This window comes from Balearica regulorum, chromosome 15 (assembly GCF_011004875.1).
Source record: "Balearica regulorum gibbericeps isolate bBalReg1 chromosome 15, bBalReg1.pri, whole genome shotgun sequence".
Taxonomy (NCBI): Eukaryota; Metazoa; Chordata; class Aves; order Gruiformes; family Gruidae; genus Balearica; species Balearica regulorum.
The window spans coordinates 17868983-17896843 of NC_046198.1; the positions used below are offsets into that span (position 1 = coordinate 17868983).

A 27861-nucleotide genomic window follows, 5' to 3' on the forward strand; every position below is an offset into this window, starting at 1 on the left:
ACAGCCGCCTTTGCGGCAGCGGGCTGGTTTCCGGCGCTCGGCGTTGCTTGACGGCAGAAGGAGCAGAGAGGGAGGACAACAAAGGGGTGTGAGGGGCCGCGGCGGCATGTGAGGGGCGACGGCGCCGGGGGCGGCTCAGGTGAGGCGCGGCGGGCGGGGGCAGAGCACAGCGGTGCGGAGCCAAGCCGGGTCCGCCGGCTCCCGCTAGCCCGGGGCTGCCTCCGCCGCCCTGCGGCACCGGGAGGCCCCGGCGGAACGCCGCGGCCGGGCGGGGAGGGGGCCCGCTCCCCTCGCGGGCGGCAGCCCGTCCCCCGGGCGGGGCTGCACAACGGCCCCGGCCCGGCGCCGCCCGGCGGGCGGGAGCGGCCGTTTGCCCGGCAGCGCCTTGCGGCCAGCTGGGGCTGTTTGCCTGGGGCGGGGGGTCGGGCCTCGCCGTCGCCCCCCCGGGCTGCGGGCCCGGCCCGGCTGGGAGCGCCCGGGGAGCCGCCAGCCGCAGAGGGCGAAGCGCGGGCATCTCCGGCTACGGCAACCTCTCGGGCTTTTCAGCGACCCGAGTCACTCCGGAACGAGCTGCTGCCAGGCGTTTGTAGAAGTAACGTGCTCTAGAGTTGTAGAACTTAATTGGGGTACTTGAGGTTTGTGTGAATAAACACTTCTGCTTAAAAAAACAAAGTCTTACTTCTTTTGTGGTTAACAATAATGCTGGGGTAAATGTAATGCTGTGTAATGCGTTCCATGGTTCTCGTGTTTAACATTAAATGCAAAAAACCTGAAGGAGCCTAGTCTAACGAATGCAGTGTGTAGTTGGAGGGTAAGATGACTTCACTGCTAATCAGTTTTTCTGGTACAGTGTGGATGGGCCTTAAACAAGTTGCTTTGTTTCTTTGTGGTTCTGTGAAGCTAAATTGATGTGGTGTGCTATGGGCAGCTTGAGAATTAGTGCAAGTATTTGAAAATATTTCTAATGATTTAAAGCTCTGTTTAAGTATGAAATGCTGTGTGCTTAATACAGGTATATATTGTTTTGCTGGCCAATGGAAAAACAATGAATATGCAGTTTAATTTTTCCAGCTGAGCTCAGTTGCAGCAATTTTGCATTTACTCATGAGCTGTTCTTGACACCTATCTCCTGGCTTCTCTTTCTAGGAGAATACAGTGAAAGTTTCAGGGAATTCTTTCATGTCAGCAGTAATGCATTTCTGGGTCTAATGCCGTGGACTTAAACAGTGTTTTCCTCCAATTACCTTACCTGTTTTCCTCAGATTACCTTACCTGTGCTGCAGGTCATCAGAAATATTCCTGTACTAAATAGGAATAGTCAAGGCTATGCCCTGTATGAATAATTAAATCTAACATAAATAATGCACACTCAGTGATCTAGCAGTAGTGGAATTCATGGGACTGTCATGTTTTTTCTCTGTCTTGCCTTAAAAGTTATTTAAAGCATGCATTTTTTTTCTCTTTAGCAGGTGGGAAGAATGAAAGGAAGGGGGAATGAAAGAATGTTGAACCCTTTTGCCTGGCTGTATGATGGAAGGAAACAGGACAGAGAACCTCTGCAATAGATCATTTGGATGGCTTCAGCAACAAGAGAATGATGCTAAACCATGGCTCTGGAAACTTTCTAATTGCTTTTCTGCTGCTGAAAAGTCTTTGCCCTGCAGTGCGAAAACGGTAATTCATTGCTTTACTAAAAGCGTAGTTGATAACCTGGTACAGAGTGGTAACACTAACTGCAGTGATATTGCTGACTAAAGGGGGTGAGTGGGGAGGGGAGAAAGGGGAGACAGCACTTGCCATGGAAGTACAAAACCTACCTGGGGATTTAAGGTCTTCAGTTGTGTTTGCAGCTCTCCCATCAGTGTTGGAGAAAGCAGACAAGTTGCTTTACTCTCTACAGCTCTGTTTGGAATGATACAGCTGACTGCTTAAAATGTGCATAAAGCAGCTTCTTGAAAGCTCTACAAAGTTATTGCTGAAAAGTAGAATAGGGAGGCAGTCTTCCTGCTTCCAGATTTTATCAATTTAGTTTGGAGGCAAATTTAGGATTTTCTGAATTATTATTATATAGTAGTTACAGCAATTGTAGATACTGTTCTTCACAAAAGTCTAATTTTTCCTTGTTTCCATTTCTTTACGTGTTCCTGTTCTGTAACTGTATATGATTCTATATGTTTAAGATGCAAAGTGCTAAGGAATAATACAGCACAATGATTCACTTGAGCAAACAAGCTCCAGCTGTTAAGTAACATTCATGCATGTTCAAGCTGACTTTGAGTGAAAGACATAGGGGAAACGGAGAAGCATGTATACTGTTGTGTTGCTATTCTCATGTGCCAAGGGCTAGGAAGGGAGCTGCCACTTAACATATAAACCAGTTCCAGACAGATTTTTGGCAGAGTGTCTCTTCAATTCATAAGCTGTGGCATCAGGCAGAGAGGAATGGTTTTGAACTTGGGTAATCAATTATTCATTAGTATGTAGTAGGAAATGCATGAAATTCAATTTGGGAAGCAAAAGTGGTTCTAAAGTACTGGCCTAAAGCTCTGGAGCTGTGAGTTGCTTGCAGGTTAGGTCTGTTGACCTTGACTGTTCTGGTGCTTCTCATAACCTTAGTTTTCGCTGATGCCATTTAAAACCCCTGTATTTCTGCCTATGCCTTTGTCTGTACATCTTGATGTCTTAAATCAGAGTATGCAAAAAGCACTTGGAATCATAGAATCATTTTGGTTGGAAAGGATCTTTAAGATCATCAAGTTCAACCGTTAACCCAGCACTGCCTGGTCCAGTGATTGACAACCCTTTGGATAAAGAAATTTTTTCCTAATATCCAATCTAAACCTCCCCTGGCACAACTCGAGGCCTCTTGTCCTATCGCTTGTTACTTGGGAGAAGAGACTGACCCCCACCTGGCTACACCCTCCTTTCAGGTAGCTGTAGAGAGTGATCAGGTCTCCCCTCAGCCTCCTTTTCTCCAGGCTAAACACCTCCAGTTCCCTCAGCTGCTCCCATCAGACTTGTGCTCCAGACCCTTCCCAACTTTGTTACCCCTCTCTGAACATGCTCCAGCACCTCAATGTCCTTCTGGTAGTGAGGGGCCCAAAACTGAACGTAGCACGCAAGGTGCAGCTTCACCAGTGCTGAGTACGGGGGGACAGTCACTGCCCTGGTCCAGCTGGCCACACTCACTCTCATACAAGCCTGGATGCTGTTGGCTACCTGGGCACACTGCTGGCTCATGTTCAGTCGCTGTTGACCAACACCCCCAGGTCCTTTTCCACCAGGCAGCTTTCCAGCCACTCTGCCCCAAGCCTGTCGCGTTGCCTGGGGTTGGTGTGGCCCAAGGGCAGGACCTGGCACTGAGCTGTGTTGAACCTCATACAGTTGGCCTCAGCCCATCGATCCAGCCTGTCCAGGCTTATATAGTTGTTGTGGAAAATTACATAGTTTTGACAAAAATTTAGTCTTTGTGCTCTGTTAGTTTACCTGCTTGATATAGTTTCTCATTTTTGAAGTCTTAATACATTACTTCCAAAACTTTAATACAGTTTTAAACTCTTTATTCAAAGTAAAAGGTGATCTCTTATGTACCTCCAAACTATGAGGTTTTTTTACTTTACACTGGATCCATCTATGTTCTTGAAAGAAATCTGGTTTTGCTTTGCAATTGCAGAGTATCTCAGCCTTAGTCTAACAAATTTCTGCTTTTCAGATTCTGTTTACCAGATTCATTCCTATTTGGTTTATAGTTTTTTGGTTTTGTTGCTTCCAAAATCCACTGATACCAGTATACCTCAAGCTGGCACACATAACCGGCATGTTTCTTTTTAATGTTTTACCTGTTCAGGCAGTGAGGTAATAGTAATCATAAAGATAATGCTTTTCAAAATTTCTGTTATTGTCAACATTGTAACAGTAGAAGTATGTTTGTTTATACTATACAATTGTTGCTTAGTTCATGTATCTGAATGTAACTGAGCTTTCATTTTCCAGAAAGATTACATGGAGAACAAGAAAGCTGCTGTGGAATTGAAGGATGCTTCATCTCCTCATAATGCTGGCTCTAAGCTGTTTCCAGCAGTACCGCTTCCTGATGTTCATCCTCTTCAGCAACAGCAAATACAGCTTTCACCTGGCCCGAAAGTAAGCTGCTGTGCTCATGGCTCTGACTCTTCTTGTACTCCACAAATGCATTGTGGTGGTGGTGGTGGTGGTAACTTGATTCACCCTGGCACAATATTAGACTCAAAAGGCACTGGGACGATTACTTGTCAAGTAGGGTCAGGATTTGCCTATCAATCTGCATCTTCACTGAAGAACCCTCCAGCTACAAGCAATTTGGCGGGCATTTCGAGTGAGTTCCCTGGCATGTGTGTAGAAAACAGTGTATCTTCCTGTCAGCATCTGCCCTGTTGTGGAAAACTCCATTTCCAGTCCTGTCATGGTAATGTGCACAAACTGCATCAGTTTCCAGCCCTTCAGAGCTGCACGTCTTCTGGCTATTTTCCTTGTTCTGAATTCACGAGTGGGGCTACAGGCCACTTGGATGAACATATTGCACAGTCGGAGCTAACATCACACGTGTGTGCCAACCCTTTGCACCTAAACATGGCACCTTCAGTTTGTTTAAAGGGCTCTCACTACTGCAATGATTGCTTGAGCAAGGTTGGTACCCATCCCATTTCTCATTCGTTAAGCGTGGTACGTGGTGAATGTTGAAATAATGTTACTTGAGCAGAGCGCCAGCTTCCATGGGTTGCGGCTTGTGTCCTGGTTGGTGATGCACAGTCCAGGTGTACCAGATATCGTTTTGGAAGATGATCTCTTTTCTGAGGTAACATTCAGGTTGATAGGAAGACAAAAGAGGCTAGCAGAATGGTTAGCTTACAGGGGATCTGTAATGTCCTCAAGCAGAATTTTGACTGGATTTGAAAGACAGTTACCTCTTCCTGACAGCTCCAATCAAAATGTGCTATAGTAGTGACTCTGAGAAAAAGGCTACAGCAGTTAACATGTACCCTTTGGCAGATGATCAGTAAAGATCCATTTGTAAGTCGGGTGAAATGTCTGATGCTATAAGGACATTCTAGTTTTGGTTTGGTTTGATAGGTGTTGTGTTCACTCTTCCCAAATTTGTAATTTATACTTCAATACCAATTTGGTACGCTTTAGAACTGATTAAAACTGTGCTTGAATTTTAATAGGAATTTCAAGTGAAGTAATATACTCAACTTTGCAAGATGTGTTACTTAATTCCAAACATACTGAATTCACCATTTAGTTTATTGAAATGAAGAAATTTCACTTTTACATTGGAAACTCAAATTTGGAAGTTTATCACCACTGTTTTTGGGAGGTTCAACCTTGTACTCTTAATTGTGCTGATTTCACATGCTAGGTCTTTATTGATTTATTTTTAGAATATGTATTAGTACTTCTCAGTACATCCCATCTTTAAGGTGCAGAGTTTAATAGAACCTTTCCTTGTGTTTGGAAATCTAGAGCTAGGTATGCTAGGAAAGACTCTGGGATAGAAGCTCCCTTCATGCAATGATGCTGTTAACTCTGTAGACTGCATCTGAACTTGCATTTGTTGCAGAAGGGAAACCAAGTGTTTCTAGCATGGAACAGTATTTGTTAATATTGTATACTAAATGAACATGTATCTTGAAAAATTGTCCCAACAGCCAACCAGAAACAGCCTAGTTGATGCTGCTAAAATCTGGCCAAATATTCCTCCTCCGAGTGCCCAGACCGCGCCTGTTCCTATCCCAGTATGTAATGGCTGTGGAACCAAGGGAGCAGGTAACGAGAAGAGTTTGCTGCTGGCGAGCAGCCTTGGCAAGTCACCGCAGAAATATGGTAAACCACATTTGTTTGAAACTTGTGCTTAGCGGCTGTCCTTCTTGAATACTATTGCACATGAAGAATTCTCTTAAATTGCACTGTTCTCGAGAAACTTCTATAAAGTCATAGAAGACTAAAGAGTAAAAAAACCTGCCTTGTTTCTCTTTTGCAAATTCATAACTTGGAGTTACCTGTTTTGACTACCTAGCTAACTTTATTGCTTGGGTAGAGTTTTAATTTTTTACTATTATATTTGTTACCATTTTAAGAACTAGAAAAAGAAATTCTAAGGACTTGGAAGCTATTTCGTTCTGGTGGTGTATAAAGAAATTATCTTCAGCCATACTCTGAAAAGCATTTTCTTAGTCTGTAGTATCTATTGTCTCTTCATATGCAGCAATGTTTATAATTACAATATAGCTTTTTTCAGTGTTCTTGAGAGGAACATATCATGTGAAATAATTACATGGTCTTTTTTCAATATTAGTACTGCTTCAATTACAAAATCATAGCTAGTATGAAAGTCATAAACTTAAAGTCATAGAATATTAAGAAATTGGATAGTTTTACTGTTAAGACTACACCCATTTATAAGGTGCAACACTCCAATTAAGTGCCCTTAAAAAATGCAATTCCAGTGAATCTTGTAGAATAACAACTAGTCAACGTACACCCAAACAAATATGACAGTGGTCTGCTGTGCTTAATTTGATTATTTTCAGCTAATGTTGATTCTTAGCTTGTTTTTGACCCATGAGGATTCTGTGTCATTCCTTATGTTTCTTTTCCAGTTGTTTTGTGGAGATGGAATGGGTGTATAATGTCAATTCACTCTAAATATCTATTTAATTTTGCCGAAGCACCAGACACTTTATCTGTGCTTCTTAGCCTGTAATAGCAAAAACTCTGAACCTTGCCCTTCTGAACTGTAGGATACCTTTGTGTTTGTTCTGTACTGCCTTAATTTTGTATAATCACTGTCACTATACTGGTAATCTCATCTAGTTTTGTTTAGATACTTTATCTAATGCACACTGCAAATTTGAACAGCTTTCATGTTTCGCTTCCGTTATTGATCCAGCACCTGCTGAGTTCAGTGTGACACAACTTCAGACAATTTTCAGGGTGCATGCCACCTCAGCATTTGGTAACTTTTTTTAAAAATACATTACTTGGTTGTTTGAGAGTTTAAAAGTAAAGCTGAAGTTGTCTTGCATCTTTATCCTAGCTTAACAGTGACTAAATTTCTGTTTAAGACTGATTCAAGGTATAAAGTTTCTCCCTTAAAGAGAAACTTTGAAAACAACTGATTTGTTTTTTAGATTCCTTAAAAAAATAAAACTGAACTTGCATTCCTGGGCACGTTGTTCTCTAAAACATAAAGTTTCCCCATGTGCAACATCTATAGTATACCAAGTTTAACACTTCTGGTATTTGGAGATGAAAATGAACTGTGGTGTTAACCTGTACAGGGTCTCCGGAAGTTGCAATAACGGGCCAAGTTCTGGAAAACCTGCCCCCCATTGGAGTCTTCTGGGACATTGAAAACTGCTCGGTTCCCACGGGCCGTTCAGCTATAGCAGTTGTACAGAGGATTCGTGAAAAGTTTTTTAAAGGTCACAGGGAGGCAGAATTCATCTGTGTGTGTGACATCAGTAAAGAAAATAAAGAAGTTATCCAGGAGCTAAACAACTGCCAGGTATCAAAGCAGCATCTACTTGGTGCTTGTGCTTGAGAATGTGTAGCTGAGTGTGCCAATGGGGATTCCTGTTCACTAAAGCTTTATAGAAGCTCTCTGGTTTTTAGTGCATGAATTTATTATTAGTTTGTGGGTGAGGTCTTTAATGTTGAACTTTCTTGCTGTAATACTGTGTAAAACTGAAACTGCATGCCTTTACGTGTAGGTTACTGTTTTAGCTTTAGTTTTAGTGTTCACAGAGGATTTTGATTTCATTCAGTAATAAGTGGTGGGGGCATTTCTGGTGTTACCCTTCAAATCTGTGACTAAATCTTTAACTTAAAAGAACTATGATTCTGTGAACTTAACTTTTTTTACTTTCATTAGAGAATACTGTGCTGACTTCTAAATTAGTGGTATTGATTGGGACACCTTTAACACCATGTATTTTTCCATCAATACCTTTTGTTTCTTCGTATTTAGCTTTTTGTGCAGGTTTCCAAGTCAGAAATTCCCTTCCCACCCCCTAAATTGCAGATATGATAAAAGGTTGACAGTTTATCCGCTTATGCGAGGTAAAATGAATTGATAGTGAGTACTTACTATGTTTGTCACCCCTCTATTTCAGCTGAGGGTTTATGGAATGTTTTTAAGGTATGTAAATTGCAATCTTTAACACAGAACAGCAGAAGTTATCTCTAAGATACTGAGATTAGATAGACTATATATAGACTAAGATATAGGGTTGAAGTTCATTGCTCATTAGAACAGTTTGAGATCCATACATGTCATATTTCATGCATGTGGGCATTAATTTATCTAAACAAAAAGGTGCATGTGAAAGCTTGTATTTGTGTTAATTTTTTTAAAGCATTAAATTTGAGCAAGCATAGTTCACATTTTCTTTAGAGTGTATGTATGTATTTCCACAGGTGACTGTTGCACACATCAATGCTACAGCAAAGAATGCTGCTGATGACAAACTCAGACAGAGTCTTAGGAGATTTGCTGATACACACACTGCACCTGCCACTGTGGTTCTTGTGTCAAGTAAGTGTTTGTGGTACTCGCTCACCTGCAGTGCAGAACTCAGTTCCTCTCTTCAGTAGTACTTTTGCCTGTGACACTGTTCTGCTTTCCAGGGATTGTGTTTAGAATCAGCTTTAACTGAATTGCTCAAGGATTCTTAATAATGTCGGTGGCAGCAAGGGAAAAGTAGGGCCAGTAAGATGAGAACTTGCCTTAGTTTAATAGGCACTGGAATCTGGTGTCTTGAGTGTCAGTAGGTATATAGTACCTACATGCTGCCTAAAGTTAGGCAGCTGCAGTAGGAAGCTAATAGAGTAAAACTCATTGAGTCTTCCTTGTGGTAATCTTTCAGAATGCTTTGAGCAAAATGTATTTGATTTGTTCTCTATTCTTGTAGCAGCAGACTATACTGTTAAATATGCAAGCCACTCAACTATTTAATTGCTGTATGTTGCCTTGGGTTTCTCCCTAAAGCTAAACAAATGTTTTCTGTAGAAGTATACAATACCAGTTGAATGCCTTGCTCATAAATTGCTGTTAAAAGGAAGCCCTTGTCCGAGACTGAATGCTAACTGCTGATTTAAATTATGTCTGAGAAGCCTTGTAGCTGTTGTGCTTTGTCACTGGAAATAATCAGTGATAAATAGAACTTGTCAAGTGAGATCTGGGGTCTTGTTTGTTTAAGCTGACTTTTTTTTTTCTCTGAGTTTCCTTGTTAATTCAATTTTTTTTTTCTCCAGCGGATGTAAACTTTGCTTTGGAACTCAGTGACCTGAGACATCGACATGGTTTTCAGATAATTTTGGTACATAAAAACCAAGCTTCAGAGGCACTTTTACATCATGCTCATGTGCTTATTTGTTTTGAAGAATTTATTTCAGACTTGCCACCGAGGTTACCGCTGAAAATGCCGGTAAGGTTTTTAATTCTTAGTGCAACAGACATTTCAAAGTGTCAACTTCCCTTTTTTCTAATTTAGGGGGAGAATAGGCTGAAATTCTGTGTTTTGATGGTGAGACATGTCTGCTGTGTATTTGACGATTATCTGTATTTCGTTTCTTACCATGTGAATGCATACTTTCTACTTTAACACTGAAAGAATGAATTAATAAAGTAATTAACTAAAAAAGTGAAATAGCAAGGTCACATTCTTACATTATCTGAAAAAGTATTTAGTGGTATCTTACTTGCCTTTCTTTCACTGGCAGAAAGTTAGGGTAAGAATTTAGTTGTGCATTAAGACAGCTCTGTGATGCTTTAACAGTTTTGAGTGACTGTCTACTGTTTTCTTGGACTTTTTGTCTTCCTGACAATTCCTTCTGGATTTGCTGTGTTGTCTTTGCACAGCACTCACAACCTTTTTCTTTCTTTGAAGTAACTTCCTGAGCTGTGTGTTCACACACGTATGTAGAATTTTTGGGTTGCAAACAGTGATGCTTTCTTATCTGGAGAAGTGATCAGATACAGATTCATTGATCAGGGACTCTGTAGTCTCTTCTAATTTTAAATTATATTGGAGAAGGAAGTTTGAGGATCTCTGTCGGTATGAGAGTTTGCCAAACGAATGCTGCAAAAAGAATTACTTGGGTGGGGTGGGAGGGGGAGCATGTGTCACCAGAACCAACACAAAAACACTAGTTTTGTACAAAAGGGTATTCTGACATAAATTAAAATCTTACTCCCTATAAACAGGCATGCCATACGCTGTTATATGTTTATAATCTGCCAACAAACAGAGACAGCAAAAGTGTCAGTAATAGACTGAGGCGTTTGTCAGACAACTGTGGAGGGAAGGTGCTGAACATTTCTGGAAGCAGTGCAATTCTCCGTTTTTTAAATCAAGAAAGTGCTGAACGGGCTCGGAAGCGAATGGAAAATGAAGATGTTTTTGGTAACAGGATTGTAGTGTCTTTTACTCCCAAAAACAAAGAACTTAATGAAACAAAAAGCTTCAGCTTTGTGGGAACTGAAAAGGTGAAGTCTCCCAAAAAAATTAACAAGAACACAAAGCTGTGCCTCCTCAGCAAAGATTCAAGTGATCAGTCTTCTGGTACCAAAGGCTCTGCTGGGAGAGGATTCCAGATTCATGGATCTATCATCAAACCCACAAATGTTAAAAGTTTACAGGTATTGTTGTTCTAACTTGTTTAGTATTCTTGCTTTTCCTCATGTTCTGAGGATTGCTTCTGTTACAGCTTTAACTTGTCAGTCCTATTTAATGAGTAACTGGAACGTATAATGACGTTCCCAAAGGAGAGCTGTATTTGTCTGCCTGGAAAGCAGGCAATAAATTTGAGGGTTGGTTTCCCCCTCCCTGCCACCTTTTTCTCAATTTGCAAATACTGCTGTTACTGAATCTAAATCATAGGCCAATTTTGACTTTGATGTTGAGTAAAACATCTAGAGTGATCCACTTTGCTAGTTTTAAGGAAAACTAGGCTAGATGTACAGTGTAGCAAACTGTCAATTAGTTGAAATATTTTTGCTATTTTCTGTCACAGTAAATCAAATATTTCTGGTTATGAAGTATGAATGAAAATGCTATTAAAGAAAAAATTCAGTTATCTGGGTTTCCATCACAAGGAAAGCCTCTGACAAGGAATGTCTGGTGCTTTATGCTGACCTTTCATCTGTTTCATACAGGAGCTGTGCCGCCTTGAATCAAAGACCATCAGTAGAAATATTGAAAACCAGCAAGAACATTTAAGAGAACAAATTCCCTCTCCTCAGAGTAACCCTAGTGCAGCGATTTCTGCATCTCTGGCAACCAAAAAAATTGGAACAGGAGAATCATCCTGTAGAAGTAGTCAAAAGTATGTTTAAAAAAGACATCAATGTGAGATACTTTTTTTAATGTGAGTTCTGCAACTTAATGTGTTTTCTTTCTTATGTATATTTGTAAATAGAAGAGAGACCTCTGCTTCCAGGAGCATTACCAATTCCCCTGTAGATAAAAAAGATAAAGATGAAACTGTATTTCAGGTCAGCTATCCCTCTGCTTTCAGTAAGTTGACAGCCTCAAGACAACTCAGTCCTTTACTCATGTCTCAGAGTTGCTGGTCATCTCGGTAAGTGTCTGTTTGGTTTTTTTTTTGGGGGGGGGAAGGTGAAGTGAGACTTCACTGATATATACATTGATTATTGACAGCTGCTTGTGGAGTTGTGTATGCTAAGTACACTAATACCTGATTTATGTGGAGTCAAAAAGAAACCGTGATGGTGCTGCACAACCACTAACAGAGGGTGGATGTAAATACAAGATGGAGTGAACTCTTTTTCAGAAACTTACTGTGTGGCAATTGCTTCCTGCAAACTTTGTCTTTAAAACCTCTGAAAAATCTTCAGAGGTATTACAGACATCTTACTCCTCTGAATTTCAGTACCTTTGACATTCCCAGTAGAAGTTTATCCAGGCCCATTAAATTCTTGTAGACTTAAATATCTGGCCTTTGCCAGTTATTAAAAGCCAAATTCATTCACATGATTTTAATGTGTTTAGTAAGATAGTAGACTTGTTGTCCAATATATTATTAAATTGGGTGACTTTGAAAGATAATATGAATGATTTTTCTTTCTTCTCATAGGAAATATTTGTCTTGTTACGGTGTTTTGCTTGTGGTGAAATTTGTTTTGCCTGCACACGTGTGCTAGGAAAATACCTTTAATGTGCTGTATTTGTGCACTTCACCTGTGTCTATTTTCTGATAAATTTGGAGATCTGTATATCAGAATTATGCAATAGCTACTTTAGCTCATCAATTTTTTATTTTTATTTTTTTCCCCAGGAGTATATCTCCAAACCTCTCAAATAGATCATCGCCACTCACATTTAATGTAGTGAATCATACCAGTGGTACGGACTGCCCTGATCCTTTTGCAAATGGTGCAGACATTCAGATCAGCAATATTGATTACAGATTATCCAGAAAAGAGTTGCAGCAAAATTTACAAGAAATTTTCTCAAGACATGGCAAGGTAAAGGCTAAAATAACTTAATTAAATCTTTTTTTAAATACTTCCTATTTATGTATTTATGGACATGTTGTGGTCTAGCTTTAAGTGAGTAGGAATGGAAAGCTATCCAAACACGACTTTTAAACTTTGTTAAAAGGAGGTATTGTTTTTTCTTTAAAAGACCAGATCATTGCTTGCCCTAGGTTCTTAATTTGCATGTGATATTCATAGACCTGGTATTCTGAAGTTTTGTATATAAAATTCTTAGTAAGTGGCTCATTAGTCATGCAGGGAAGAGGTGTAAGCTGTAGCTGCATAACCTTTTTCAGCTGTAAAGCTGAATTCCTAATGTCAGCTTAAAAATTCTGTTTTGAATCAGAAGTGATCAACAGACATGGAAAGTGTCAGTCAGTAAAAAGCAATTATGCAAGGAGGGGTCAGTTTTGCAGCAGTCCTAGGTCTGTCTGTAGATAATATTCTTCTGGCATCATTTTCTATGTGGGAAGATGATGCTTGTGTTAAAAGAATATCTTGGTCCTTGCCTTGGCCAAGGCTCACTGCACTTGGTTCTTGTTTGCATTGTCCTCTTGGCTGTGGTTCATTGTACTCAGTTCCCTTGTGTGTTGTATTCGGCTCTTGGCCAAAGCGAGACCGTGCTACACTCATGTTGGCTTGCCTTAGGTTATTTTGTGATAAATCTATAAGGTGTTTTCCTTTCAGGTAAAAAGTGTAGAGCTGAGTCCTCATACAGACTACCAGTTGAAGGCGACAGTTCAGATGGAAAACCTGCAAGAAGCAATCGGTGCTGTCAACAGTCTTCACAGATACAAAATTGGCAGTAAAAGGATCCAGGTCTCATTAGCAACAGGAGCTGCTAGTAAATCACTTTCTCTACTTAGGTAATAAGCAATTTGGCCTCTTCTGAATTATTCTAGCATCTATTTAGTAGCTGAGAGATTTAAAATACTGAGCAAAGGAATGATAAGGAAATAAAGTAAAATCTATCTTATGACCAGATGAATGTGTTGAATACAATTAGGCTAGCTTTCAGTTTAGCATTTTTACGCTGCTTGTTTTAAGTTGCATAGAATCATAGAATGGTTTGGGTTGGAAGGGACCTCAAAGATCATCCATTTCCACCCCCTGCCATGGGCAGGAGCACCCTCCGCTAGCCCAGGTTACCCAAAGCCCAATCTGAGGAGTCTAGATGTCTATTTAATAGTTTCACCACTACTCTTTCATAATACTGATACATTTACATAACTTTGTGCAGCTGAGTTAAGATTACACTTGGCATCTTTATTTCTTCTTTCCTTCAAGAAAGTGCATACAGATTTTCTCTTTGAAGATGGGATACATGGTTTAAATGGTATTGGTGGTTTTGATCTCCATTTTCTATATGGAAGATAATAGAACTAGAGTGCTGATGCTAGTGAGAATACAAGTATTTTCTATTTCATTTTTTTCCCTACTGAAAGAAAGCATAGGAAAAATGTTGTCTTCTTTCTTTCACAGAAAGCTCCCATGAAAATAGTGCTTGGAGTGTATTCTACAACTACGTACTACTTGCTGTTACATAGTTTACAACTTTATTTCATCCTTGCCTTTTAGTTTATGACTGTTCCTTAATGTGATGACCAGGCTGGTAACTTCTAACGCTGCAGTTGCAATGTTGCATTTTATAGATGCTCAAAATCTTACCACTGCCTACGAAAGATGCAGAGACATTACCCAATGAGTTAGTGGAAATGTTAGTACTTGCACTCCCCTGATCTGAAGTGTCAACTGTTGTAGTCCTGGAATGGAAGGGAATGCAATTTGTCCTGTTAAATTTATAGTTCGTAAATTGCATTGGTAAATAGCTCACCAGTTTGGGCTGGAGACTAATACTAACAGATGAATTTTGTGCTAATGCTACAAAACTTCTTTTGTAGCTCAGAAACAATGTCCATTCTGCAGGATGCACCTGCTTGTTGCCTGCCTGTGTTCAAATTCACAGAAATCTATGAAAAAAAGTAAGTTCTCAGTTGTTTTTTCTCTAGTACTTCTAAAAAGAGTCTGATCTCATGTGATTGTGAATTATAGAGAGTAACAGAATTGAGCGTTATGGGGGTTTTTGTTAGATGTTGCAGCATATTATCCGTCCAGAGGCAATGACTGTAATGCTGGCCTGCCTTAGAGGGTTATACTTGGAGCATTTTACTTTGTTTTCTACATTGGGATGAATAGATTTGTTACCTTAACATGAGTTGACACAAGTTTCTAGCATATTCCTGTTTCTTAAAAAGTGTAGATTACTGCATTCTCTAACTGTATTTATAATGTGTATTTATTTCAATTTCTTCTTTTAGATTTGGGCGTAAGTTAATTATATCAGACTTGTATAAACTAACGGATACGGTGGCAATCCGTGAGCAAGGGAGCGGGCGGCTGGTGTGCCTTTTACCCAGCAGCCAAGCCCGACAGAGTCCGTTGGGATCTTCACAGTCACATGATGGTTCATCAGCAAACTGTAGCCCTATAATATTCGAAGAGTTGGAATATCACGAGCCTGTTTGTAAGCAGCATTGCCTGAATAAAGACTTTATGTAAGCTGTGTATATAATACTATAAAATCTTACAAAATATTTGAACAGCATTTAACACTTGAAGGTATATTAAAGTTGAGGTATATATGTTCATATAGCATGCTCCAGTCACTGTTTATATGTTTACGAGAATAAGTCAGGCAGAAAATAGAGAGATGGCAGAGTGAATTCTTATGGATCAGGTGTGATCCATTATGATTGGTCATGGAGGCAGTTCTCATGGATCAGGCTGTTTGGGTAAGGTTATTGTATTCTAGCCCAGCTGTCAAGACTTGAACACCCCTTAAGCAGAAGCTGAAAGGTACACTACCTTCCTCTGGTTATATAGGAAGGTTATATGTACTAGAGATTTCTATTAGCCTGAAGCTTGTTATGTAATTACAGCTGGAACTGATCATTCTTTGTCCTCCAGCTATGTTTAGTAAGTGATTCATACTGGGTTGAAGATTTCCTGAAGCCATATATTAAGCTTTTTGTTTTATTCAGCAGCAGCCAGGTTGTGCTACTAGACCAGTTATTAGGTGTTCACTGTTAACTGCCTGGTACATGCTGCTAAAACTTAATTTGAAATTTTTAATCTAATGATAATAAAAATGTGGTCTTCTAAATGTTGCTTGTCTTCTGAAAACTTGCTGTAGCTGTATTAATTTTTGTGAAGAAGAAAAGATGGAAGTTGTGTGTGGCTGTACATAGTGGTATTGTCAGCTAGTTGCAGTATATCAGATGCATATAGTATAATGTTTACTATGGGTGTGTATGTGAGCGCAGGCATACTATGCTAAAGCTATGTGTAAAATGAGCAATATGAACTTCAACCTCTTGTTTTTACAGTGAGCATGACTTTGATCCAGATTCTTACAGAATTCCCTTTGTGATTTTGTCTCTGAAGACATTTGCTCCCCAAGTTCACAGTCTTCTACAGACACATGAGGGTACTGTGCCTTTACTAAGGTAAAATATTTTAAACTAGGCTTTTAGTGTAAGGGCTGATAGGTTAAAGATTTAAAACTTTATTGATGGCTGTTGTAATGCTCCCAAACTACCTATTGTATAAAACCTCTGGTTCTTAGGTAAGGTGGTATCTTTTATAGCTTAAGTGCCTTATGAAATTATTACTTTTTGAATTCTCGTTGAGCAAAAAAGACACACATTTAAAATGTACATTTTATGAAGACTTCTGTAACGTGTTAGCAAGCTCTTGAAGCCTCTCGTTCAGAAAGTGTCTCAAAATAGTGATATTTTAGGACAGTTGTTATAGTGGTATTTTAGTGTATAATGGAAGCTTTTTTTCTTCCAAAGTTTTCCTGATTGTTATATGTCAGAGTTCAATGATCTTGAAGTGGTGCCAGAAGGCCAGGGTGGTGTTCCTTTAGAACATCTGATTACCTGTGTTCCTGGAGTTAACATTGCCACTGCCCAAAATGGCATTAAAGTTATTAAATGGATACATAACAAACCACCACCACCTACTGCAGGTAAATATTTCTATTTAAAATCTTTTCTCTGAACTAACCTTTCTGTAAAAAGAGTAGCATAAAGTAAAAATCTTATGTAATTGTTAAACTCTATAAAAAGATAAACTTTTTGCTTGAATGTTCATTGTTGGTTTTTTCTCCTGTGCTCTACCCATGTGTCATAAATAAAGTGCGGTGTTTAGTAGAAAAATATTAGTGAAAGGTTCAATAATGATTTCTTTTTTTTTTTTGCAGATCCTTGGCTTCTACGTTCTAAGAGTCCTGTAGGCAATCCACAACTTATTCAGTTCAGTAGAGAAGTGATAGATCTACTTAAAAGCCAGCCGTCCTGCGTCATACCTGTCAGTAAATTCATCCCAACATACCATCATCACTTTGCAAAGCAATGCCGCGTGTCTGACTACGGGTATTCAAAATTAATGGAGCTGCTAGAAGCAGTGCCTCATGTACTGCAAGTGAGTTACATGGCACTGTTCCTTTTCACCTGGGGAGCTGTACTTGTATCTTCAACTCTCTGAATTACTGGTTGGCATTGTATAAGGATGCTGTGCAATTACCTAGTCCACCTTGAAAGTTAACTGAACCATGGGGTGTAATTGTTCTCTTTTTGAGATGTTTCTGTTTTGTTGTTTTTATTGTCCCCACTCTTCCAAAACAACTTCTGGGGAAATTAACTCTTTATTTCATCTCAGCCTCTGGAGTAAAGTTTGAAGCTGGTTTATCCTGTGGCTAGTGCTGGGGTAAAAGGTTTTAATTGTGCTGTTTGTCATAAGAGCACAGCAAGTGCTGAGTGCTTCTAAGTTAGGCTGTGATGTGTACGTAGCCTGTGACTTGAAGGATTTCTGTGTGAAATAAGCCATGTGGCTTTACACTACAAGAAGAAATGCCATGGTCACATTAGCTTACTACTTTGAACACCAGTTGGCTGTAGAATTTTAAAATAACCAATAGAAACGTACAACAGTTGCAATAGCACTCATGGAGGAAGTGTTTCTTAATTTCTTGATGATATGTACCTCAGTACAGAAAGCATATGGTGGCTTCATGAGGCTGCCTTGCCAAATGCTGTCTTTATTATCCTTTATTTCTAGCCTATCTATAATAGAACTGGCGTATAAATATCTTGTAAAAGAATTTACTGAGGATGTTCACTGTGAGTGATCAAAGAAAATTTTCTTTCAGATTCTCGGTATGGGTTCCAAACGCTTGTTAACTCTGACGCACAGAGCTCAAGTGAAGCGCTTTACTCAAGACTTACTGAAGCTTCTGAAATCCCAGGCCAGTAAGCAAGTTATTGTGAGGGAATTCTTACAGGCTTATCACTGGTAAGTTCTCTTTAATGAAACCAGATCAGCTGTGCAGGGCATGTCTGTCAGTGGTGGTTTTAAAATCTACTGCAAGCGGAGTCAGCGCTTTAAATCTTAGTATGAAACTGTGGCAACTATATTGCCTCTTTGTTGTGATGTAGAAGTTCAAACTTATAATAAAAACAAAAATTAAAAGCTCTCTGGCAGACTTTACTGCTTCTTTTAGTAATAGGTTCATTTAACTTTATTTGAGTTTGAAATAGGTTATTGTATTTCATTAGTTCTATTTGAAACCATGACTGCAAGGGTGGATTTAAACAAGCAGTTCGTGGCACATTAACATGAACAATAAAGGGAAAAAAATAGTGTTAGGCTTTCTTTAGAGGGGAATATAAAATAGACTGTCAGTAGATACTCTAATTATACCCAGCAATGACACAAAAGCAAGGAGTAATACCTGTTTTGCTATTGCCAGGAAGAATACTCTCTTCTAGTATGGTAAAAAGCAGATTTAAATTTTTTTTTTAAAGAACCAAGAATGACACTTTCCTTAATATGGAGATAAAAAGTAGTCCTTAATGTGCTTTGAGGAAACCATAGCATCTTAGTGCTACGTGTGTGCTACTGTGCTGCACACGCTAACAGCTCCTTGGGAATGCACGCTTCTACTAATAATTGGCAAAAATATGTTATTGGTTGTTTCTAAATCTACTAAATGTGTATCTCCATTGTAGTCAGCTCTGGTGATTTCTTGAATAACAATATATTTGAAGTGTTCTTGCTTCTGAGAAATGCTTGCTGGCAGGGAGGGGGGAAGAGTAAAATACCTTTTAATGTATTGCGTAGTATTGTGAACCTTAACGTGGTGTTTTCCGGGATGTAGTCTCTGCCTTCTCTTGAGAACAAATCTTGTTTAGGAAGAGCATTTGTCTGTAACTATTAAGCAAGTACAGACTGAAAGTGTAGCCATATGAAGCTGTATAACATTATTACTTTCTTAAATCACTGAGCTGGAAAAATAGTACTTTATATCGTCATTTACCATGACTAGCTTCAGGCATCCACTGGTTGGTAGATACAGCTCTTCTAGTGTCATGTGAACTGTCAGTGTAACTTATTTTTTGGGTTAGAATGGATAGATAATTTGTATTAAGAATACATTTCCCCTTTGTTTCACGTGGTACTATTATTGCCAATATGAAAATTACGCCTTTTTCTTAGGATTTGAGGCTTATTCTCTCAACTTACACACTTCTTGTCTACACAGCATGTGTTAATACTTGTATTATACAATTTGCTAAAACTTCCAGGTGTTTCTCTAAGGACTGGGATGTTACTGAGTACGGAGTGTGTGAACTGGCTGATATTATATCAGAAATTCCAGACACAACCATCTGTTTGTCACAGCAAGACAATGAAATGGTAATTTGTATTCCCAAAAGAGGTATGTCTATTTACTTTTTTTACTGTTGCCAAAGAAATTGTTCTTTAACTATTTTAAATCTGTACTAATTAAAGCATATAGGAGTGACTTGGATTTTTTTGATAATTATTTTTCCACCTTCATTACTAAGTTACAAACTTCTAGCAAATAATTTGTCATTCTAGGAACACTTATAATAGAACAGACAGGAAAGCAGTTGGCAAAACACATAAAATAATGCTACTGCTTCTGCATGTAGGTAAACTTGCTGTGGAATTATTAGTGGGTTGTTTCCACACAGCAAAAATACCAATGTATTTGGCTATTTAATGTCTTCTAAAGTGCTGATCGCTTGGTTATTTTGGACTTAAACATGTATGCTTAGTAAAGGTCTTCAGTGGTAGAAGAAACTAGTGATTTGGTATGATATGTGATTAAGCTGAAAATCAGTCACCGTATTTTCTTTTTATGTTCTGTTGGCTTTTACAAGCGTGTTGGTACATAGCTCTTGCATTTTTTTTTTATTTAGAACGTACACAAGAAGAAATTGAAAGAACCAAACAATTTTCTAAAGAGGTAGTAGACTTACTGCGCCATCAACCCCATTTTCGAATGCCCTTCAATAAATTTATTCCTTCTTACCACCACCACTTTGGTCGTCAGTGCAAACTTGCTTACTATGGTTTTACAAAACTACTTGAACTCTTTGAAGCCATACCAGATGTTTTACTTGTAAGTTCTAAAATCCTAAGCTGTACTAAGCTGTACAACTGTTTCAGCAGGGTTATATTTCTCATTGACTTTCGAGTGAGTTCTAAACTGTACACCTGTAATATTAGACAGCTGTAATTAAGGAAGTCTTGATTATAGCTATTTTGGGAAACTGGTCCAAGGCTTTTAGCACATTCAGGCTATGTTTGTTAACAAATTCAAGTTTTCTAAATTGGATCACATTTACAAAATTCAGTGCATCAAAATTAGAGCTAAGTTTCATTAAAGTTGTGTTAAACTTGCTTTAAAGAAGGTTAATAACTATTTAATTGCCTATTTGTTGTATTTCAGAAATGACATCATTTTGCTTGCTGTACAGATATCTCTTGAGGTAGCTGAGCCCTGCTCCATAGCAAAGGATTGCCTGCAGCACTGAGTTTTAGTTGCAGATTACGCTTTTCTCATTCAGACTAGGTAAATCACTTTAACAAAGTGTAATTTCTGTTTTGTAGGTATTGGAATGTGGGGAGGAGAAAATTCTCACGCTCACGGAGGTGGAACAAGTCAAAGCAGTTGCTGCCCAGTTTGTTAAACTGCTGGCGTCTCAGAAAGATAACTGCCTCTTGATGACTGATGTACTGACAGAGTACAGTAAAACATTTGGATACACACTGCGTCTTCATGACTATGATGTTAGCTCAGTTCCAGCTTTAATGCAAAAACTTCGCCATGTTGTAAAGGTAACTTTTTATCTTTGTAGTTTATCCCTCTAAAAGGTATGTAAAGTGTTAAGGAATTTCCTGTCTCGAAGTACAGGTCTTGGTGTGCTCTACTGTATTCTAGAAACAGTATTTCATTAAGTTGGGATGGGGGGAGAGACTCCAAAGGGATTTTAAATGTAGCTTCTGTATTTCTACAGTGTTCTCTCTGTTCTTTTGTAACCTTTCAACTTTCTCTGGGAAAGCTCATGCTTGTTTAGCAAATAAGTAAAAGATTGTATTCTAGTACTTATTCAGCACAAATCGTGTTGGTTTTTTTTCCAACTGACTTTCTAACTGTGTAAAAGCAATCATTTCCTGCTAATGCTAGTAGTTGCCAATCTGTGTTTTATATTCCTAATTTCTTTTGACCTACGGTTTGAGGCTTTGACTCTATGTAAATACATAGATGGTCCTATGTGTTAGTGGAAAAGAAAGATTGCATCTGCATGGACATAGGCATACTGGTTTACTTGCTCCAGTTCTGTTAATTTAGCAGCTGGTGTTCAGGCTGGAGCTCACTCAGGTCCAGCTGGCTTGGAACAAAGAGTAAAATCATGCCTACCATGTAGACAAACTGCTACACAGCTTTTGTATATTTAAAGTAAATTTTTCCACATAATAAGCTCCTGTGTGTTTTTGGCCAGGGGAGTATCAGATGCTGGTATGTAATGTCAGATACAGCTGTGCTCAAACAAACCCCAGCTACACAGCTTGCTTATAAATTGATCCTTCCCTGTCCCTAACTGCATTCCCAATTCATTTTTCTAGGTTGTTGACAAAGAGTCTGGCAAAAAAATTCAGCTGATAAATAGAAAATCTTTGCGGACTCTGACTGCCCAGTTGCTGGTCTTGTTGATGTCCTGGGATGGAACGTCCTTTCTCTCTGTTGAACAGCTTAAACAGCATTATGAAACAGTCCATAGTACTCCGCTTAATCCCTGTGAATATGGATTTATGACCTTAACTGAACTCCTGAAGAGTCTGCCTTACTTGGTTGAGGTATGTAAGCTCTTTCTGGTGTGTTTCAGACTTTGAGAAGACATAGTGAGTAGAGGACATGGAACTATGCACTCTAATTCTTTCTCTGTTCTTTTTCCAATAGGTTTTTACCAACGGTGCAGCAGGAGAATATGTGAAGCTTACAAATCTGTATATGTTTGCAAAGAATGTCAGGTCCTTACTTCACACTTATCATTATCAGCAGATTTTTCTTCATGAGTTCCCAGTAGCATATAGCAAATACACAGGAGAAGTGCTGCAACCTAAAGCATATGGATGCAATAACTTAGAAGAGCTCCTGGGAGCAATTCCACAGGTGTGAAGAATCCCATTTTGCACAATTGCATTGAGATTTCTGTGTGGATTAAAAAGTTACACAACTGCAGTTTCTGTTAATTGGCGTGAATTACTGGAATAATTGCCTTCTCTAGGGAGGCTTATGCCAGTTGTATTTTTAATAGCTTCTGAGAAATCTAGATTGTAATAAGAAAAGGGAAATTTCTTTTTACATGTGTTGGTCAAAGTTTGTGTAAGAACTGTTCCTGGTGAGGCCACAAACATCCTTGGCATCTTTTATCAAGTGAGATAATAGATTTCTGTCTTGAATGAATGAAGTATTGTACTGAAGCTTCATTTTGATCAGGGTCGATTACTAGGTGGGGAGTGAGGAATTGTGGGACCTTGTCAGAAGTGCCACAGAGTGGAGTTTTGCTGTGACATCTTCCTGTCATCCACATGTGCTGAGTGCTCTAGTATAATTATGTGACTCAGTTCATGGCTATAAGCTTTCCCTTAAATAAATTAATCTTTGCAGAGTAACAAAATGGAATTTTGCAACTCCCGTGTTTAAATGTGTAGGTTTGTTAATATATTGTTAGTATACTTACAGCCCTGTAGTTTCCCTTTGGCATCAGTTATTTTGAGACAAAGCTTTTACTTGGGTAGTGTAGTACAAATTAGCAATGTGATTTAGTTTACTTTTATAAATCATGTCATTTCAAGGCTATATGAACAGCAGTGAGTAAGCTGCTTTAGGCTCTGAGCATAGTATGTGCTGATGTTTAATTCTGCTTTTTTTCCTCTATAGGTGGTCTGGATTAAAGGACATGGCCATAAGAGAATTGTGGTACTGAAGAACGACATGAAAAGTAAGCCATCTCAATTTTGAGGAGTATCTTAGTTTCTTCTTTCTTTTTTGAGAGGTGACTTGAATAAATGAACCAAATGAACTTGCCTTTTTGTAGCTCGTTTTAGCTCACCTAGTTTTCCCCCTGCTGATCATGTGGATGATCATGGAAATCAACTTGCTGACAATAATGGACATATTATGGAGACCCCAGGATCCACTTCATCAATGGAACTAAATCTAGGAACACCTAGCAATGGTAATGCAAAATTGATTTATCTAAGAAATTTATCTTGGGGGAAATAAGCAGACTGATCAAAGCAGCACGGGGAAAGCTGTGTGAGTTAGTCAATCTGAACTTTGCTAGAAATGCTTTATGGCTTGAAAGCTGCTGAACTTCTCCAAAAGTATATAGTTAGATGCCCTGTCAAGAGGACATGTGCCTGTTGTCCTCAGCTGTCTGTATATATAGCTGCTAGGGTACTGTTTCCCATGGACTTTAGTGGAAATTAAGTCTATGAGCATAAAGCTAGTAAGAAAAGATGGTCAGTCTAGGAATGTCTCCTGTATTCTGATGAGAATATAGTGTTCTTCTGTGGTGTTTTTATGTTGATTTTGTGGTGTTACTTATTAATGGCAGTGCTGTTAGTATAAATCTGTCCCCAAATAAAAATAACTGGGAAACAGTGACCTTGTAGTTCTTATCTTGCTGTGGTCTCCAATTCTTTTACTACCTGCAAGTTGGAGACCTTGTGGTGCGTGAGTTGTTTCAGAAGTCTAGGCTTGTCCCTTTCAATAAGGGCAAGTCCCTTTATTTTTAAACTTCCAGCTTAATTTTCCACATGTAAATGTGTTGAACGGCACATAAATAGCTGATGGGATATTGGTGTGTCTGCAGGGGAGTTGTCTGGTAAGGGCTGTTCCTATGGGACTTGATTCCTCAGCTCTTCTTTGATTGTTCAGGTTTGGCAAATACCAGGCTTTACTATAGGGGTATATTTACTCAGGCAAGCAATAGGTTTAACATACTATTGCCATGTATTGCAATTAGTTAGATGCTCTTGATCCTGCAGAGTATCTCTTGAATGAATCTGAAGTTAGTTAGCATTAATTAAATCAGTTTGATATCAGTATTTCAAATACAGCACAGTTCTGAAATCCTCAGAGTTGCATCTGAAGACTTTACATTTACCAGCTCTGAAATAGCGACGCCTTCACAGTTTTTGCAGATCCTTTGAAAGATATTCCCTTATTTTTGTAGTTTCTAATCAAACTGAGCAAGAACTTCTCTGCCTCACAAATACATCTCCCGTTGACCTCCTGTGTGAGCCAGTCCCTTCCTGCCTGCCATCCCCACAGCTGAGACCTGATCCAGTGGTTCTGGAGTCTGCAGATCTCATTCAGTTTGAGGAACGCCCTGCACCCCTCCCAGGTAAGAGCTTGCTCACCTCTCTTGTATTCCTTATAGATGAGAACTCACACAGTTTGGAAAATAAAGCATCAAAGAAACGGTTGACTGTATAAAGTTCCATTTAAATACATACATGAATATATTGCACAATGGGATGTGTTGGAAATACATTGGAAATACAGTACTGACTGCAAGTACCTACTGTGATTGTCTGCACTGAGTTTTATAGGGACCGTATCCACCACTGAAACGGCATTTGCCAGCCTGTAGCAGCCTTCCCACCACAGTAATTTGATAGTGCTTTTCTGAGCACGGGCAGACTTGATGCGTGGGAATTAAACTAAGTAGTACATGATACAGACAGAGCTAGAAGCAAACATCACCTCAGCTGCAGAGGTGACCATGCCAGCCTGATTTGAAGCCAGATGTGTCAAGTTCCTTTTAAATATTTTATTGCCTATTACCGGAGAAATATTCTTTAAGAACGGACCATCAATAAACAGAGTTGTCTTATTTATTTTAGAGATAATGATTTTAACAGAAGAAGAAAAACAAAGGATTGTTACCACAGCTCAAGACAACTTGACCTCTGGTTCTGTGGTATCCAGCACCACAGAGAATGCTTCAGTGCCTCCCTGTCAGTCCTCCGACACTCAGCTAAGCAAGGAAGCAATGGACAGCCCAGCCAAAAAGCAACACAAAAACAAGGTGAAACTGGCAGCAAACTTCTCACTTGCACCTGTAACCAAGCTTTAACTCTTTCTTTTTAGTGTGAAAGACAAATACCTATGGACTCTGCACAAAGTAAAGCTATTTGCTAGCCCTTATGTATTTTAATGAAAGGCCTAGAAGAATTAATTTGTATTTAATGTATTCTGTGAAGATTTTGTTCCTTTTACACTGAACACAGCTGTTAGCAGAGCAGATTTTTTCTATTATTTTGAAAAAAAAAAAATTCTGGCATTCGTTAAATTATTCTTAAATTTTACAATTTTTCATAAATGTGTGTTCAGTAAAAGCAAAATATTAATTCAACTAAAATGGAACAGATTTTATTTTCTTTAAGCCTTGTTGGTGGTGTAATCATACATGTAGCATATTGTATTCTATAGGCTGTTGCTTACTGGTATTGTTTCAGACAGTATTAATAAAATGCATGATCTGTCTTTCAAAAGCCTGTTGAGAAATTTTAACTCGCTGACCTGAAATGACAGGAGTGAGGGAGTTGATTGTGCTCCAGAGGAGAAATTTTAACTTGCTGTTCTCTGACCGTTCAGATGACTTGTAACTGCATTGGAAATCAGTTTGTCTAAAGATGTCTGTAGAAGATTATGTGGATCTTTTGTAAAACTTGTTTTAAATGCTTTCTGTAGCTCTCAGTTTCCTGTAGGAGCTTTCTAGGACACTGATGCTTTAAGCTTCCCTTTTATATTTAGTTCCAGTCTGGCATGGATTTGGTTATGGAAAAGACTGTCTTGGTGTCATGAGTTTAAGGTACAGACACACACATTTTATTGTGTCTAGAGATGAAGTTAGCAAGTTTCTGATATTTCTGAAATATGCATTGGATGCATAAATTACAGATAACGGAGCAGGTATTATAAAATGTTTTGTGATGGAAGGTATTGATGCTATTTCCACCTGTAAGGGAAGTTCTAACTACATGTGGAAAAGCTAAGGTTGTTCTGTTTAACCTTGCTTTCTATTTTTAAGCATGTACAGTAAACGGGAAGCTTATTCTTTGATGTGCTGTCTTTTAGCTGTGTCTGTTTTTATTCTAAAACTTACTCCTAGTGTTGGAAGCTCTTTTCAATTTGTGGTATCTTGCGTTGGCTTTTGAAAGGGCCGGCTTTGGAAGAGAAGTTAAGTCAGTGGATGGCCTGAACTCTAGTTAGCAGAAGTGTCCAGTGTCTGAGACTTTATACCCATTCTGGGTAACCATGGCATTTACAATGGGTTGTATTTGCCAGGCAGCAAATTAATTGCTTGTAGTATTGAAAGAACCTATACTAGAGGTTTTCCACTGGCCAACTGAGTATTTTTTGGGTGAATTCTATTGTAATATACAAGAGACAGAACACAGGCTCTAATTTCTTAGCCAGCGACAGGAAATGCCACTGAATAATGGCTATAGACAGAATTTTACCAGTCAGATTTTGTTAGAAAATCTTTTAAATTTAGGCAAGTATTACCGGTAGTGAACTTATAGCCATTGTGGACGCAGAGAAACACTGGGAAGTTTTTGAGTGTTATGGCACAGTATTTTGAGTCCTTAGTAAACCTCTACAGACATACAGCTATAGAAAGAGAAATATAGAAGTAAGCTTTCTTGGAGTGTTTTTAATGAGTTAAATGCAAGAACATCTGCTTTCACCTTAAGTTTGATAAGGTTAACAGTGGTCAGTCTAGATCTTTGTTTCAGAAGAGCATGCATTGGAGAAAAGACCAACATGAAATTCTACTTTCAGAGCTGCAGCTACAAGTCATCTGGAATACTAAAGAAAACCAGGTTTTTGCTTCAGAGGAAAAGATGGTATTTGTCAGAGTGAGAGCGGTGGTTATACCACTGATGGAGGTCAGCATATCTTTTCTGGATTCATGTGTGATTCTGATGAAATCGCTGTTTGAAAGTAATAGAGTAATACTTTTGAGAAGTTGTGTTCATAGTGTAACAAAATAGCTAATTGAATTGCAATATATTTTTTTATCCAAAGGGTTAAACGAATGATGTGGCTTACAGATTTAAAAGCATTACAACCATGAAATTCTTTAATTTAACAATTAAATGTACTATTTCAGATTCATGTCTGTTTAAAAAAGTCACTGAAGCCCTCAATTTATGCACTATCTTTTTCTTGGAATGGGAGGGAGAAGAAAAAATTCTTTTCTTAGCTGTCTACTTTGTTTGGACACTTTCTTTTGTGGCTCAAGTGCTGTTTTGTGTGTTGGGACCAAACAGTTGTGTCAATAAAAGTTTCAAGCAAGCATAACCTTTTGTCCTTGTCTGAAGACCTGAAAAAAAACCTGTCCTAAAGTCCTTAACTTGCTGTGTCACATTAATTTGAATTATCCAGACAGAGCAGAGAGCTAAACTTTGGGATTTAGTGAAGACAAAACAAAAGTCATAAATCTACAACTTGGTATTCTGGAAAATGAGGGTTTTCCCGATCCTTATAATTCAGCTGTTAGCAGATGTACTTGTATCTTTTACTGCTCTTCATGCAGTATTGTGTTCAGGGTCTAGTTCAGAATGAAACAGTTTGATTTGTCAGCCTAAAGAGAAAAATGGAGAAAGGAGTGTAAATGCAACAGGTAGAAGTAAGGAGTTCCTGCTGGGTGTTAGTGTCACTTTGAAATGTTAAAATCAATGTGAATAATGTCATACGGAGTGTTACTGTGCAATAAAGTTAACAAGTCACTTTTGAGTTACAATACCCTTGTTTTCCAGCTTGCTGAAGGTAGTAATTATCCAGGAATTACAAGTCTGACAAGAGTGCTTTGAACTTTACTTCCGTATCTAACAAAATAATAATAAAATAATCTGCAACTGAA

At 38.7% G+C, this 27861-nt stretch overlaps 1 protein-coding gene across 7 annotated transcripts; it reads left to right on the forward strand.

The window, feature by feature from the left end:
• The first annotated feature begins 20 nt into the window (after positions 1–20).
• MARF1 (meiosis regulator and mRNA stability factor 1) lies at positions 21–27861 on the forward strand. 7 transcript variants are annotated; one of them, XM_075767108.1, is made up of 28 exons: positions 21–139; positions 1467–1674; positions 3994–4665; positions 5688–5862; positions 7320–7546; positions 8458–8575; positions 9295–9467; positions 10247–10681; positions 11198–11367; positions 11461–11622; positions 12340–12529; positions 13229–13407; positions 14443–14523; positions 14860–15096; positions 15928–16047; positions 16396–16571; positions 16806–17026; positions 17754–17896; positions 19189–19322; positions 19831–20033; positions 20525–20752; positions 21542–21772; positions 21876–22088; positions 22860–22920; positions 23017–23157; positions 24160–24330; positions 24833–25017; positions 27758–27861. In XM_075767108.1, exons 2-28 carry the CDS (start codon positions 1528–1530, stop codon positions 27809–27811), a joined length of 5247 nt encoding a protein of 1748 aa, XP_075623223.1. In that variant the 5' UTR covers positions 21–139; positions 1467–1527; the 3' UTR covers positions 27812–27861. The 7 variants fall into 7 exon arrangements, with proteins under 7 accessions (XP_075623223.1, XP_075623226.1, XP_075623229.1 ...); XM_075767110.1 differs by having other exon boundaries at positions 40–139; positions 1470–1674; XM_075767112.1 differs by having other exon boundaries at positions 47–139; positions 3994–4143.